At 40.6% G+C, this 17,275-nt stretch overlaps 1 protein-coding gene across 1 annotated transcript in view; it reads left to right on the top strand.

Moving 5' to 3' along the window:
• Positions 1–14,036, top strand: part of cdc7 (cell division cycle 7 homolog (S. cerevisiae)) — a 29,548-nt gene extending 15,512 nt beyond the window's left edge. Inside the window, exons 5-12 of the mRNA XM_034183764.1 lie at positions 6,834–6,927; positions 9,114–9,256; positions 9,435–9,723; positions 9,860–9,958; positions 10,076–10,251; positions 10,459–10,541; positions 12,525–12,674; positions 12,816–14,036. Coding sequence (XP_034039655.1) covers positions 6,834–6,927; positions 9,114–9,256; positions 9,435–9,723; positions 9,860–9,958; positions 10,076–10,251; positions 10,459–10,541; positions 12,525–12,674; positions 12,816–13,186 — 1,405 coding nt within the window. The 3' untranslated portion in view covers positions 13,187–14,036. The remainder of the gene's footprint in view (positions 1–6,833; positions 6,928–9,113; positions 9,257–9,434; positions 9,724–9,859; positions 9,959–10,075; positions 10,252–10,458; positions 10,542–12,524; positions 12,675–12,815) is intronic.
• The last annotated feature ends 3,239 nt before the right edge of the window (positions 14,037–17,275 follow it).

The raw sequence follows: 17,275 nt of genomic DNA, 5'->3' as shown, positions 1-17,275 counted from the left end.
AAACTGGAGCTTCCAGCAGGGGGCAGGATGCTCAAAGACAGAAGTGCTGACTCATTGTTTGGTTCTGTTGTCACTTTTGATGCTTCCAAAAGCGATTGTGGTGTTAAAACTCAAAATCAGTTTGTTAGTAGTTGCAAGTGTACCAAAGACAATACTGGAATTTATCGGTTATCTGTAACTTCCAATACATTTTTGGGTGGTTTATCGTTTTAGCTTTATCAAAGATAACATTTCAGTTATCTGATTATCTGTTATTGAAGTTAATTTTTTGGTTATCTGTGCCCACCACTGGTTACAAATCATCTGGAAAGTATTCAGTGCTTCACTTTTCCACATTTTGTTATGTTACAGCCTTATTCCAAAATGGAGTAAATTCACTTTTTTCTTCAAAATTCTACTCACAACACCCCATAATGACAACATGAAAAATTTATTTTTTTTTTTTGTTGAAATTTTTACAAATTTATGAAAACTAAAAAACAAAGAAATCACATGTACATACACTTGTGCTCAGAAGTTTACATACCCTGGCAGAGTTTTTGGTTCTTTGGCCATTTTTCAGAGAATATGAATAACACAAAAACTTTTTTTTTTTTACTCATGGTTAGTGGTTGTGTGAAACCATTTATTGTCAAACAACCGTGTTTACTCATTTAAATCATAATAACAACAGAAACTACCCAAATGACCCTGATCAAAAGTTGACATACCCCTTTTCTTAATGCCGTGTATTGCCCCCTTTAACATCAGTGACAGCTTGGAGTCTTTTGTGGTAGTTGTGGATGAGGCTCTCTGATGGTAAAGCTGGTAAGCTGATTGTGTCTTGGACTTTGATAGTGACAAACAAGTCATCTCAACCATTAGAGCGAAGGTTCTTTGTGTACACAAGTGTGACACTACAGGTTTACAACCATGTCAACATGAGGAAGCCGACACCAGGATGCTGTTACATCTGATGGGTGCCACAAAACAAGGATGCAACAGTGTAATTTTGAGGACAGTGGACACAGATGTGATGGCATTGGCAATATCTGCTGTCAGCCAGCTCAATACCAATGAGTTGTGGGTGGCATATGGAGCCGGAAAGAATTTCTGGTACCTACCTGCACATGATATGGCTGCAGCACTTGGGCCTTTGAGATCCAGAAGCCTGGCTATGTTTCACATCATAACTGGCTGCGACATAGTATCCTCCTTTAATGGAACTGGTAAAAAAACAAAAAACAAACAAAAACATTTGATGAAGTGACGAGTAGCTTCCTGGCTCTCTTTTGTGCTTCTGCTCACATTGCAGAGTCACATGGCAATCATAGTGCGTTTTGTCATACCGTACTTATGTATGACAGGACCAGTGATCAGACAGAGGTGAATGGAGCAAGACGGCAGCTGTTCACAAGGAGAAGTCGGTAAATTGAAAACATTCCTCTGACCCAAGCAGCACTCAGGGAGCATGGGAGAAGGGCAGTATACCAGGGAGGACACATATGGGGGCAAACATTCCTAGCTTCACCAGAGGTTCCTGATCCAAGCCAGTGGGGATAGAAAAGAAACACAGAAGGGCAATGGGAACCAAAGTGGACAACCCTTCCTGAGGCATCACAATCCTACCATTAGTTACTCAAATGTGGATGCACCAAAGGCTGCAAAGGCCGTATTGCTTTGAGGTGTACTTCCCTTTGCAAATGTCGTGGAGCATGTGAACGTGATCTCTCTCGACTTTAGCACAAACCGGAATTCAATGACAGTATCACCCAGGGCAGTAGATAACTGCGTCCTTGATGGAAGTGCTAATGATAGTTTTGCAGCATATGCATGTGAATTGTTAACAGATCTAAACTTGTAATTATTGTTTATAGACAAATAGGGGCGGTGATGGTCTAGTGGTTGAGGTGTTGGGCTTGAGACCAGAAAATCCTCGGTTCAAATCCCAGCCTGACTGGAAAATCACTTTTGGGCAAGGTCTTTAATCCCCTATTGCTCCCGGTGTGTAGTGAGCGCCTTGTATGGCAGCACCCTCACGTCGGGGTGAATGTGAGGCATTATTTGTAAAGCGCTTTGAGCGTCTGATGCAAATGGAAAAGCGCTATATAAATACAGTCCATTTACCATTTGAATTCAACTTTGTTTCAGTCAGTGTCAAAGTACTTTGAAACTAAAATTATTAATGTCCTTTGATACAGTAAGGCAAATAAATAATAATAATAATTTTAATTTCAATTTATTTTTCATTTACAGTGAGGAAAATAAGTGAACACCCTGCGGTTTTGCAAGTTCTCCCACTTAGAAATCATAGAGGGGTCTGAAATTTTCATCGCATGTCCACTGTGACAGACATAATCAAAAAAAAAAAAAAAAAAAAAAAATTCGGAAATCACAATGTATGCTTTTTTTAAAATAATTTATTTGTATGTTACTGCTGCAAATAAATATTTGAACACCTGTGAAAATCAATGTTAATATTTGGTACAGTAGCCTTTGATTGCAATTACAGAGGTCAAATGTTTCCTGTAATTTTTCACCAGGTTTGCACACACTGCAGCAGGGATTTTGGTCCACTCCTTCATACAGATCTTCTCTAGATCTTTCAGGTTTGGAGTTTCAGCTCCCTCCAAAGATTTTCTATTGAGTTCAGGTCTGGAGACTGGCCAGGCCACTCCAGGACCTTGAAATGCTTCTTACGGAGCCCCTCCTTCGTTGCCCTGGCTGTGTGTTTGGGGTCATTGTCATGCTGGAAGACCCAGCCATGACCCATCTTCAGTGCTCTTACTGAGGGAAAGAGGTTGTTTGCCAAAATCTTGCAATACATGATCCCATCCATCTACCCTTCAATACGGTGCAGTCGTCCTGTCCCCTTTGCAGAAGAGCACCCCCAGAGTATGATGGTTCCACCCCCATGCTTCACAGTTGGGATGGTGTTCTTGGAGTTGTTCTCATCCTCTAAACATAGTAAGTGGAGTTGATTCCAAAAAGCTCTATATTGATCTCATCTGACCACATGACCTTCTCCCATGCCTCCTCTGGATCATCCAGATGGTCACTGGTGAACTTCAAACGGGCCTGGACATGGGCTGGCTTGAGCAGGGGGACCTTGCTGCCCTGCAGGATTTTAAACCATGACAGCATCATGTGTTACTAATGTAATCCTTGTGACTGTGGTCCCAGCTCTCTTCTGGTCATTGACCAGGTCCTCCTGTGTAGTTCTGAGCTTTCTCAAAATCATCTTTACCCCACAAAGTGATGCATGGAATCCCAGACCGAGGGAGATTGACACTCATCTTGTGTTTCTTCCACTTTCTAATAAATAATAACAGTTGTTATCTTCTACCAAGCTGCTTTCCTGTTGTCCTGTAGTCCATCCCAGCCTTGTGCAGGTCTACATTTTTGTCCCTGGTGTCCTTAGACAGCTCTTTGGTCTTGGCTATGGTGGACAGATTGGAGTGTGATTGATTGCGTGTTTGAACAGGTGTCTTTTATACAGGTAACAAGTTTAAACAGGTGCAATTAATACAGGTAAAGAGTGCAGAATAAGAGGGCTTCTTAAAGAAAAATTAACAGGCCTATGAGAGCCAGAATTCTTGCTGGTTGGTAGGTGTTCAAATACTTATTTGCAGCAGTAACATACAAATAAATTATTAAAAAAATTATACATTTTGATTTCCGGATTTTTTTTTTTTTTTTTTTTTAAGATTATGTCTCTCACAGTGGACATCCACCTAAGATGAAAATTTCAGACCCCTCCGTGGTTTCTAAGTGAGAGAACGTGCGAAACCACAGAGTGTTCAAATACTTATTTTCCTCACTGTATATAGCGCCAAATCACAACAAAGCTGCCTCAAGGTGCTTCACACAAGTAAGGTCTAACCGTACCAACCCACTGGCAATTTCGCAAGTTTTCCCACCTAATGGAGAATGGAGAGGTCTGGAATTTTTATCATCGGTACACTTGAACTGTGACAGACAGAATCTAAAAAAACAAAAACAAAATCACATTGTATGATTTTTAAATACTTAATTTGCATTTTATTGCATGAAATAAGTATTTTATCACCTACCAACCAACAAGAATTCTGGCTCTCACAGACCTGTTCGTTTTTCTATAAGAAGCCCTCCTATTCTGCAATTTTTACTTGTGTTAATTGCACTTGTTTGAACTCATTACCTGTATAAAAGACACCTGTCCACACACTCAGTCAATCACACTCCAACCTGGAGATCAGGCGGAAAGATTTGTCTTATATTTTCCTGCAGCTGATGGTTCATTCTGGGCTTCTGGAAGCTCCGGTGCTAATTCAGCACAAGTAGACATGCAGCTCAGCTGTCAGTGAGCGTACGTGTCACATCAGACACGTAATCTACATCCGGATTACTGTTACAATGACAACCTGTAGCACTAACTAAAAATGTGTCACATTGGAAGACAAAATGAGCCAAATATTAAATTAGTCCTTTTTCCACATTTCTGTACATGCACATTCAGTTTGGATTATGTGTGTGTGTGCAGATTTTTTTTTTTTTTTTTTTTTTTTTTTTTAACCACTGCCATGCACCTGACATCACCTTCACGAAAATGCCTTGAAACGTTTTAATATATAAATAGGTTACATTAAGTTCACTGTGGACTCACCAGAGTTTTTTCATCAATTGTATAATCCGTAGTTTGACTCACAGAGGTCTGTGTGGAGCTCGGAGGAGGACAGAGTGAGAACAGGACAACAGTAATGTGACATTTTCAGTCCCTACAATGGTTTTTTAAAAGATTTGTTTTTATTTTTCTTGGGTCAGTTGTTTTCTAGCCATAAAAAGCCCACTGAAAGGTGTTAATTATCCAAAAATGTCATTTTTCTGCAGATTTGGCTGACGTCGCCTGTGAATGACGGACAAAAGCATGCAACATAATTACCCAGGAAAACAGAGGGAGCACCGTAAATTTGAAAATCTGTGTGATGGCACTGCGCCATTGTGCCATTGCTTAGGGAGAGCCCTGGCACTGTCAATATTGTTGTCTAAAAATGCAAAAATACTTTTTATTTGATTAATCGATAAAAAAATAACTGATAGAAAGTCGATTCCAAAACTTCAATAACTGTAGTCCTAGTTTGCTCACAAAGTACTGAGCTGGTATTATCCATGTGAATAGAGGCTGTGGAAATTCCCTCGATTGTACCCAGTAAAAAATAGCCCTATAAATAATAATATTAAATTACTAATAAATAAACAATAAATAATAAAGCCTCCCATGACTCCATGGAAGAGGAAAAACACACAATTGGAATTAAACTGAACAGGGCACTCACCCACTTATAGAATGATTTCCCATAGGATGAAATATGTAATGTTCAGTTGTCCACACCATCGAAGAGCTCCTGGCTGGCACTGTCATGCATGGATTGCAGGTGCTGTCCACCTGTCAACAGATGTCCTCCTCGGTTCTGAGGAATTCCCAGTATTTGTCTGCTGCTCACCTTTGTGCGCCTGGGCTGACCATGTAGCTCGTGGCCGCCACCATGAGACTTATTCCCCTTGTGGTCCTGATTTAGAAGAGAGAGAAGGGGGGAGGGGGGAGATAATCCCAGCTGCCACGGACAGGTGTGCTCAGCCTGCAGACCATGAGCTGCGGCTGCTGGACTCCCTCTGCCACTTCCAGAAGTACTGTCTCACTCTGATCATGTCTGCTATTTTGGCGTGCTCCCATGGCAGCTTGTGCATGTATCCCACGGGGAATGCCAGATTCTCTCTTTTGTCTCCAATCACTCACAATGTAGCGTCATCCTTTGTCAACCCCCCACAAAGTTTTCTCACAATTCTCTACCCCTTCCTTCTTCTACAGTGTTTAATGGTAGCTGGCATCCTTATTGTTGCACTGCTGCCACCTGCTGCATCAGTCCATTATAGCAGTATTAAATCCTTTTGAGGAATCCAGCGTCTTTCAAGTATTTAAAAAGCCAACACTTCCCCCTCTCACTTGACCTTATGGCTAAAATACTTCCTACAGAAACTTCTTTCAGGCCTTACAATTGATTTCCTTCAGTTTTTACTCTATAATAGATAAACCATTCAAAATTGACTTGATGTATTTTTAGGTAAAATTAAAACACTGTAGTAAATACTGTACAGGTATATTCATTGGATATGATTTTTTTTATTTATATTACAGCTGGTGGCATTTGAAAGCGCTGCATTTTGGTGATGGCATTTCACAAGACTTTATTTAAAAATCAGTTGGTCTGGTGGTGGAATTTGACATTAATATGTAGTATTGATTGTGGTGATGGTCTTTTTTAATTGATTTTTTTTAAACTATTAATCAGTTTTAAATTACAAGTAGCCAAAGAATTCTCATTGGCAATAGTTATGTCTTTAAGTGTATTATTTACTAAAACCAGAAAGGGTGTAATTATTGATTTGTTTTTTAAGACACACTTAGAATTTGATAAATGTAGAATAACAAGAATGAAAGCAGAATTAAAGTCAGTTAATGCAGACCGTCCATTTGTGGAAACTTATTACAGACAATACATACAAGATAGTAAATAAATGTTACTGAAATCAAGACCATATTTTGTTTCAGTATAAGAGTCAAATATCACTGTGTTTTAAACCAAGAAAAACTGACCAAAATGCTCACAGAATGCACCAAATTGTACCATCCCCACCCCCCAAAAAAAAATTTCCCGGGGGTGCATGCCCCTAGACCCCCCCAGGGGACCTTGCCCCTTCGGTGCTTGGCTATTCATTCACAGAAAATGTTTAGTCGAAAAAATTTCAGTTACTTGCACCCATGAGTTAAGCTTCAACAATCTTTATGAAGTGTCGTCTCTGTGTTTTGTTTGCAGAGGTAGAGAGAATGTGATGGGTGTGACCTACTGCTTCAGGAAAGAGGATCATGTGGTGATCGTTATGCCTTATATGGAGCATCAAGCCATTGTGGTAGTATTATACATTTTAAAATTTGTATACTCCTCATTGACGTACTGACTTTCCTCAAAGTAATTATCAGCAGCTTTATCAATATTTATTTGTAGAGCTGGTCAAAATATCATCTTAAGCCCTATTCAGACAGGATCAGTTACATATGGGGATATAGGGCAATATACAGTGCCCTCCAAAAGTTTCTTTCTTTATTGTTTATTTGATGAGGACAATGCACATTAATGAACACAAGTATTGCAACACTTCGTATTTCACATATTTTAATTTGTTTATGTCATTTCAAATACAAAAAAAAAAAAAATCTAAAATGATCTTCCTTAAACTCAAAATGTTAGCGAATCTCTACAACTTGATATTAATGAATAAAAAATATAAAGCCAAGATGATGGGTTGCATAAGTAATGAAACACTTTGGTATATTACGTGTAAATAATAAGGATTATTTCTGTACAGACCAAGCAAGTGAGGTTAATAATTTGTTGATTATATGGCTCTCTGGATCTGTTTTCATCTTGTTGGTCTTCATTTTGCATGTCTACTTCAAGTTCATTTGCTGTTGAGTCTTCCAATTAAAACTCACACACACTCATCTTCAACCGCTTAGGCCAATTAAGGGTCGCGGGGTGCTGGAGCCTACCCCAGCAGTCATAGAGCGTGAGATGGGGTACACCCAGGACAGGACGCCAGTCTGTCACAGGGCCACAAACAGACAAACAAACACATTCACCCCCACTCGCATACCTACAGACAATTTAAAGATTCCAATCCACCTATCCCGCATGTCTTTGGATGTGGGAGGAAACCGGAGCACCTGAAGGAAACCCACGGAAACATGTGGACAACATGCAAACTCCACACAGAAAGGCCACAGGGGGAATTGAATCCATGACCTTCTCGCTGTGAGGCAACAGTGCTAACCACTAAGCCACCGTGCTGCCCCCAATTCAAACTCGTGTAATAAAATTCACTCAGAGAATGGTCCTCTTTATTGCTCATAATTTCTTTGTTCGCATTTCTTTTGTTTTATTTCGTGCCATGAAAATTGTAAACAAAGTCGCAAATCTGATACGTGATCCGGAACGTGGTAATGGTCTGATATGGGAAAATATCACACCGGAAATCAACCAATCGGAGCGCGCGTACTGTTGTAGTCATATAATGATCAGTTTTATTGCCAGTTTTCTTCAGACAAGTCAGGGGATGGATACATGAACATTTCCAAGTCAGTGACTATCTTGGACTTTATTTACATCAATTATGAAGAAATACAAACAGTATGGCACTCTGTGGTAAATCTGTATGGAGTAGACAGTTCTCAAAAACTGAGTGCCTGTGCAAGAAGAAGAAGAGTGACACCCAGAAGTTATAGGCTTCTCTGGCTGTGATTGGAGTTCTTGTGATTAGTGCATGTTTTGCATTTTGTATGACCAGTTATACAGCTTCATGATGAAGTGGTATAGAGGAGGATTTTCTTAAAAAGAAGACCTGAAAGTTCAGCTACAATTTGCCAGAAGGTACATCTGAGATTTGATGTTTTGGTGAAAGAAAACCCTCCTCTGTACCTCTTAATTGTATACCTCTATGCACATAGTTTATGTTTTTGCTGGCAAAAACTTTTTAAAACCTGTTGACAGGATGGTTTTTGACAGGTTTTAACTATGATGTGTCTAAAATATCCCAACCCTGGATGCAGCCGTCCACACAACCACATAGGCATGGGGCCCCACTTCACCTAACAAAATAACAATGTTTTACTTCTACCTTTATGTGGAATTGATTTTATAACAGCTTTATGTCCATGGTCACTATCATCAACAGTCATTTTTACAGAGCTCCAATCCTTAACCTGGTAAAATAACTGTCTCAAACTCTGTTGAGAAAACTTTTCTTTTGAGTAGAAGGCAGTTTCACCACCTACATTCTTGGAAAGCCATAGCTTGGCATTTTTAGTGTTGTTCTGGTTTTTAATGCTACATACCAGAATAATGGTCAGCATCTAATTTAAAAAAAGATCATCATTTTAGGAGAGATGCCCCTGTTGGATAAGTACTGCAGTATAAATTACTGATTCCATCCTTTCAAGTGAAATGCAGTGATATGACTCTTATTCTTTCATTCAGCTCCACTAATTTCTGCCTTGAGTGAAATTCTGCGTTTTGATTTAGTCACCGTGTATTTGTTAGGACGTGATTGACTCTCTCAGCTTTGACGAGGTGCGGCTGTATCTCTACCACCTGCTGAAGGCCCTGAAACACATCCATCAGTTTGGCATCATTCATCGGGACATCAAACCCAACAACTTCCTTTACAACAGATACTGCAGAACGTGAGTAGTGTTTGGTGTTTCATCACCACGTGTTGACGTCCTGCTCGACTTTAGCATGTGCAGCTTTGGGTCAGCAGTGTTGTAGCCACCAATCGGGTGCTGGTTAGGTGAAGATGAAGCTTGCTGAGTTACTGTAAATGAAGACAGAAGTCATTCATTTCATATTGTGTGTGTGCAGCTATGCACTGGTGGACTTCGGCCTGGCACAGGGTGCAGCTGGCACACAAATCGAGCTGCTGAAGGTGGTGAGGCAGAAGCCCTGTCAGAAAGGTGGAGGGTCCCCACGGAAAGCAACACCATGTCAAACCACCACAGCCCCCACCTCACTGCGTCTGTCCACACGGCAGCCCGCGGTCCTTCCGTCTGCTGCTGCTGCCTCTGCGGCCTCTCGCAAAAAACTGGTTAAAAAAGCACATTCTGTTACTGTCACGCACACTACTCCCGCCTCTCACACGAAGCATGCAAAGGTGTCTGCACACAGTTTAGCCCTCACAAATAATTAGTAGCACTGGTGTTTGGTCTGTTTGACTTCATGCACTATCAGGGTCAAAGTCTTCTTATTTGCGTTAACTACTTCCTTTTGCCCATATTTGTTTTATTTAGGATTGGACAGGTGCACGCAGAGCACCGCGGCCTGTGTTTGGAGAGAAGAACCTGAATAGTAACACTTCCAACACCAAACAGGCCGCCTTCAAGACACAAGTAAGCATATTAAAAAAAAAGAAAGAATGAAACGTATTTGTTTGTAGCGGCTGTGAGAGGCTCCAGAGATTGTTAATGAAGTAATTTGTCCATCATTTGTGTTACCATGTCGTTCAGATGCTGAAGTCGGGCAGAATGGAGGACAGTAGTGGCCGGAAGTGTTCTGCAGCTAGTCGGGGCCCCCTGCCTGTCAGGTCGCAGAGCAGCACTCAGAGACCTCAGAGGGCCGTGCACCAGGGCCTCACGTGCAACTGCTACAAGACCGACCGCATCTGCAACATCTGCCTGTCCAGGTCTGAAAATCAAGTGCACCTTTTAAAGGAATTCTGTTGGACGTCTGTGATAAATATGATTGGATTTGTTCTGAGTAAGCAGATTGTTATGACTTAAGTCATAAACCCAATCACTATGCTTTATTTTTCTTCTCAGCACTAACTTTGGGTGTTCTGTTATTGTTTTGCATCGTTCTGATGACATCCTGCTTATTGTCTTGATTGAAGGAAGCAGCAGGTGGCTCCCAGAGCTGGAACACCCGGTTTCAGAGCACCAGAGGTCCTCATGAAGTGCCCCGACCAGGACACAGGTTGGTATCTCAGTACAAGAACTAGGGAGAGGGTTTAGCCACCCTAGAATTTTTAGACCACTGTAGTGTTTTCAGTCTGTCAAAGGTTTACTTACATCGGTGGCACTGCCTTTTATTTGCTGAACTTGACCCTGACAAATGTCATCATTAATGTTCCACAAGCTTCTCACAGCATGTTTCAGGAATTTATTGTGTTCCACCTGACAGATCAGGTTTAAATCAATCCCGTTAGGGGGCCTTCTTATTCTGACACATCTTTTTTTTTTTTTTTTTGTCACTTCAGTGACTTCTGAAGACACACGTTTGGGATGCTTGTTCATCTGAAGATCTAGTTCTGACATTTAGCTCATGGTGACGGAGCGTTCGGTTTGTCTCTTTTTTTTTCCATAAGTGACTAGCAACAAATCTAGCTATTTTTCCTGGTGTCATTGGAGATGTTTCTGGTGTTTGGTGACTCAAAAGTGAAAGCACATATTGATCTGTCAGTCTCTGTTCTCACCGAGCACCAGCAGGTCCGCACCATCCCACAGCAGTCACACGCGGTCCGTACACAGTGTGCTCCACCCACCGCAGCAGCAAAGCACAAAGCGGAGAGAGATATACACTCCTCTGCAGTCAAAGTGCAAATGCATCACACACCTGTGATGCCACCACAGCTGATCCCGCCCTGTTTTAGAAGGGATCTAAAACAAAAAATTTATTTCTCACTTGAATGCTGCTGCAGTGATCTGATCATTGAATCACAAACCTCACTCGGACTCGGTCAGTCTACTCACCTCGTTTGCTGTGCTGTGTGCCTAATTAGTCTCCATGACTTTGAGCAGCTCTGGCCTTGAGAAGGTATTATTTTAGTTTGAGAAGTGATGACCAATTTTAATGGCAAAGTAAATAAACAAACCAAGAATCAAGTTTATTTGTAGTTCTAAATATTTTGGTGTTTTACTCACTTTTTGTCTCACACATTATTTTTTCCTACAGTATCTGTTACGACGATATATTATGCAAATAATACGCAAATTAGGCGATGGTGTCATTTAGCGATTTCTATCGACTTTTAGTACAGCCAATAGCCACTTGGCTGTGCTGAGGAGTTGGACAGCACTGATTCTGGGATTCTGTTTGAGCGACCAAAGCATGTTAACAGTTTGACATAGTGAGGGAACAGGAAATAAATTAATCTTATATATTTATAAATAACTTTTCCAAAGAAATGAGGAAGACATTTTAAATATCTTTTGGTAACATGACATATGCAGCTCAGGAAAATTGAGTTTGGAAATTTTAGCCACGTAAACTTGCCCTTACTTAGTCTTAACTGTGAATAAATTTATTAAAGTGTGACCAGAGCAGTGGTCGGTGTTTGTTAGCTTTTCCACATGACTTTGACTGATTACTAATCAAACTGTGAAAAGCAGTCACACAAGCATGACCTCAGTTCTTTACATACTCGCTCTTTAAGGCCCCGTGTCCATATTGTACCCCCCCATGTTCTTAATGAGAACGGACAGCATGCAGCTGCCTCCAGAAAAAAGCACTTCCCCAGTGTCTTTTTTTTAAACAGTAGACTGCTTTTTTTTTTTTTTTTTTTTTTTTTTTTTGTGCAACTACTCTCATTACAAATTGAAAGGATAATATTACTTTTGCTTACTGTCACTCAGTATCTATCATGATGGAGACAAAAAACTCATCTGTGACAGCAGGTTGGACACATGCTTGGTTTTGTGCTGAGGGTGAGATCTTTTTGTCTCCATACATAAGATAGTCAACTGTTTGTCACAAAAACAAATCCCTTACACGGGCACAATGAAACTGCTGTGATGAAGCGTTTTTGGGCGTGCTCTCTGTGCTTCCGACAGAACAAAATGCTATATGGGTACAGGGCCTAATGGTTGTAGACACAACTTTTGGTTGTTAGGTTGAAGGTTTAACTGACCGTCAGTCTAGTGGCCCTTAATGGGTGTGCCATGTCTTACCTTTCTGCAGCCATAGACGTTTGGTCAGCTGGCGTGATCTTGCTCTCGCTGCTCAGTGGCCGTTACCCGTTCTTCAAATCCAGCGACGACTTGATCGCTCTCACTCAGATCATGACCATACGTGGCTCCAGAGAGACCGCCCAGGCTGCTAAAACCTATGGTAGGCTTTTAGCTTGACTCCAGAAACATCTCAACTTCTGTTTTGAATTTTTGATCTATCACCTGTGACACTGTCTGGAACACCATTCCAGTCCTGAAGTCTCAGAGTGAAATCTGTTTCTGGTTTCAATCTCACATTCAGGCAAGGTGGTGGTGTGTAGTCAGGAGCTGCCTCGGCAGGACCTGAGGACAGTTTGTGAGACGCTGAGGGGGCGGAGGCCTCGGGCAGATAGTGTGACATCACTTCCTGAAACCAAAAAGGACTCAGAATCTGATGATGGTCCTGTCGATCCGTCTGAAGCATCTTTAACTCACGCTGGCCTACACGTGTCTTCACGCCACTCAGGGAGCACAGAGAGTGACGCGGTGGACAGCAGAGACCAGAGAGGCTGGGACAGAGTTCCTGATGAAGCCTACGACCTGCTGGACAGGCTGCTGGACCTGAACCCTGCCTGCAGGATCACAGCTGCTGAGGCTCTGCAGCACCCACTGTTCAGAGACCTACGAGCCTGAACAAGTTGGGAGGAGCCTGTCGTGAGGGCTGTGTCAGGGCATTTCTCTGACAGTGGGCGGGTGGAGGTGAGGGAGGCTCCTTAAATTATCTGCTGTAGGCTTCCTGACTGTCAAGAGAGAGTGCAAAGCACAGATGGAGACAGTCGGCGTGCTTCAGTGCAGCCTGTTGGACCGTTTGGTTTAGCATCAGGTTTTTACTGCCTTACAAACACTCTCTGTTCAGTGACTTGCACATGGGTACTTTGGCAGATGTTAGTCCATCACATTTTGGTTCATTTGCAACCTGCAGAATCATCTGACCCTAAAGGTTGTGCCGACTTTAGTGTGGAAATACTCTGTTACTTTTATTAAAGTACTAATAGTACACAAAAACACAGATATATAACCATTTTTATAGTTGATCTTCACATGTTCTGTCCTTTTTAAAATGTTGGTCTGACGCTGGTCTCCAAAGTTCTTAAAAAAAAAAAAAAAAAAAAAAAAAAAAAAAAAAGCAAGAGGTTTGTCACAAACACCCCATAAATGCTGATTCTAAACCCCCCCCATTGTCACTTGAAGTGGAAAGGACCTGCTCTTTGCCACGCCCCTTCTCCTACAGGAAGAAGTCCATATATGGACTTCTGTTACGTTGAAGCATGTTTCCAGTCTAAATGTTTAAAGCAGGATGATTTCTATATGCAGAGATGGAATATTCAACATCAAACTACATTAACTAGAGAAGCAAAATCAGATTTGTTTTCCAGTATGACCTCACTGACCATGTTTGATGCTGCGACAAAGAGGCTTGTTTTGCAAAGAAATGAAATTATTTTTTTCTTCTTTAATTTATTAAAGTCAACTGTAATGTTAATTGTGACCCGGAAAATGTTTTTTTTTTTTTCAATGAGTGCTAAATGTCCACAAAGTTCAAGGAAAATTATTTTAAGAGCACTTTCAGCTGTATTACCTTGTAGCATGTGACTGAATATTGGCTGTATAATTACTACCCACATTTGTTTGATGTAGTTTATATATATATATATATATATATATATATATATATATATATAATAGAAACTTTGTCATGCACATACATACAATGAAACTTGTCCTCTGCATTTAACCCATCCTAATTACAGTTAGACACAATCCAACCACTAGGAGCAGTGGACAGCCACAGTCTGGCGCCCAGAGACCAGGTCCAGATGTAGACGCTGCCTTGGTCAGTGGCAGAGAAGGAACAGTCCCGTAAATAAGCATGTTTTTGATTGTGGAAGGAAACTGGAGCGCCTGAAGGACACCCAAGTAGACACAGGGAGAACATGCAAACTCTACACAGGAAGGTCCAAAATCAATCCCATAACCTTGCTGTGAGGCACCAGTGATGCTAATGACTAAGGCACCGTGCCGCCCGAGATATAGAGGAAAAGTATAATGTTCCCTTTGTATACAAATGGAATTTTTTTTAAAGCTTTTAAACATCTTGGTGTGTCTAATCTATAAAGAATTCTCACTTATGGTGTTAATTGGCAATTAACTGTCTGGGGTCAGAGGTCAGCTTTTCTTAAGTGGTGTTTTATAACTGCTTTATATGGAAAAATGTCCACATGAAATACTTCTAGACATTTTCATTGAAGTAGGCAGAAGAAAACTAAACTGGTTACATTCATTTACGATGCCCAAAATGTAGGAAAATCAAAGGAATTCATGATGAATGAGAAAAATAATTCAAGTATTTTGCCTCTTCAGAACTTTATCATTATTTTTTATATTGCCTCATGTTTTGTGTTCTGTGCCTTCCTAAATAAATAAATAAAAACTTGAATGAGAAAAATCAACAGATGAATGTGGACAAATGTATTTTTAGATGTGCTCAAAAGAGCACTTTGGGTGTCTAACTGGACTAGTCAGGTTTGGGAGGATGTGCCGATGCCATGGACGGTAGTGTTCCGAATAATATTAGTGCTATGTGACTAAAAAGACTAATCCAGGTTTTGAGTATATTTCTTATTGTTACATGGGAAACAAGGTACCAGTAGATTCAGTAGATTCTCACAAATCCAACAAGACCAAACATTCATGATATGCACACTCTAAAGCTATGAAATTGGGCTATTAGTAAAAAAAAAAAAAAAAGTAGAAAAGGGGGTGTTCACAATAATAGTAGTGTGGCATTCAGTCAGTGAGTTTGTCAATTTTGTGGAACAAATAGGTGTGAATCAGGTGTCCCCTATTTAAGGATGAAGCCAGCACCTGTTGAACATGCTTTTCTCTTTGAAAGCCTGAGGAAAATGGGACGTTCAAGACATTGTTCAGAAGAACAGCGTAGTTTGATTAAAAAGTTGATTGGAGAGGGGAAAACTCAAACGCAGGTGCAAAAAATTATAGGCTGTTCATCTACAGTGATCTCCAGTGCTTTAAAATGGACCAAAAAAACCAGAGACATGTGGAAGAAAACGGAAAACCACCATCAAAATGGATAGAAGAATAACCAGAATGGCAAAGGCTCACCCACTGATCAGCTCCAGGATGATCAAAGACAGTCTGGAGTTACGTGTAAGTGCTTTAACAGTTAGAAGACACCTGTGTGAAGCTAAATTATTTGCAAGAATCCCCTGCACAGTCCCTCTGTTAAATAAAAGACGTGCAGAAGAGGTTACAATTTGCCAAAGAACAAATCAACTGGCCTAAAGAGAAATGGAGGAATATTTTGTGAACCGATGAGAGTAAAATTGTTTTTGGGTCCAAGGGCTGCAGACAGTTTGAGAGACGACCCCCAAACTCTGAACTCAAGCCACAGTTCGCAGTGAAGACAGTGAAGCATGGTGATGCAAGCATCATGATATGGGCATGTTTCTCCTACTATGATGTTGGGCCTATATATTGCATACCAGGTATCATGGATCAGTTTGGATATGTCAAAATACTCGAAGAGGTCATGTTGCCTTATGCTGAAGAGGACATGCCTTTGAAATGGGTGTTTCAACAAGACAATGACCCCAAGCACACTAGTAACCGAGCAAAATCTTGGTTCCAAACCAACAAAATTAATGCCTCGCAGATGTGAAGAAATCATGAAAAACTGTGGTTATACAACTAAATACTAGCTTAGTGATTCACAGGATTACTAAAAAAGCAGTTTGAACATAATAGTTTTGAGTTTGTAGCGTCAACAGCAGATGCTACTATTATTGTGAACACCCCCTTTTCTACTTTTTTTTTTTTTTTTTACTAATAGCCCAATTTCATAGCCTTAAGAGTGTGCATATCATGAATGCTTGGTCTTGTTGGATTTGTGATAATCTACTGAATCTACTGGTACCTTGTTTCCCATGTAACAATAAGAAATATACTCAAAACCTGTATTAATCTTTTTAGTCACCTAGCACTACTATTATTCTGAATACTACTGTATCACCACATTCGCCACACTATGTAACCAGTTCTTGGTCCAGCGAGGCATCAGCATCAATTTGACCGGCTAGCGCTTAGCTTGGGTTTGTGTGTTATACATCATATGGACAAAGTGAGGAATCTTGGGGTAATTTTTGATCCTACGTTGTCTTTTGACCTCTACATTAGGGACATCACAAGGACTGCTTTCTTCCATCTGCGAAATATAGTGAAGATTTGTCCCATCCTATTTATGGCTGACGCTGAGATCCTGAGTCATGCTTTTGTTTCTTCTAGATTGGATTATTGCAATGTTGTATTTTCAGAGTTACCGCAGTCCAGCATTAGGGGTCTCCAACTAGTTCAGAATGCTGCTGCCAGACTTTCGACACGAAACAGAAAATTTGACCATATTACACCCATTCTGGTGTCTCTTCACTGGCTGTCTGTCTCTGTGAGAGCAGATTTTAAGGTTCTCCTACAAGCCTATAAAATTGTTCACGGACTTCCACCTTCCTACCTGGCTGACTTAGTAAAACCCTACGTTCCGAGCCTTTTGTGAAGTAGAAAAGCGCCATTAGTTAGCATATTTGTCACTATGCTTTTTATTGTTATTATGCTTTTTATTTCTTTTAATATTTAGAATTTATTTTACTTTTTTGTCTTTTAATTGTGCTTTGTAATCTTTTAATTAGTTTTTGGGTTTTGTGTGAAGCG

Source organism: Thalassophryne amazonica, chromosome 12 (genome assembly GCF_902500255.1).
Source record: "Thalassophryne amazonica chromosome 12, fThaAma1.1, whole genome shotgun sequence".
NCBI classification, from domain to species: Eukaryota; Metazoa; Chordata; class Actinopteri; order Batrachoidiformes; family Batrachoididae; genus Thalassophryne; species Thalassophryne amazonica.
This window is presented reverse-complemented; position numbering and strand designations above follow the sequence as displayed.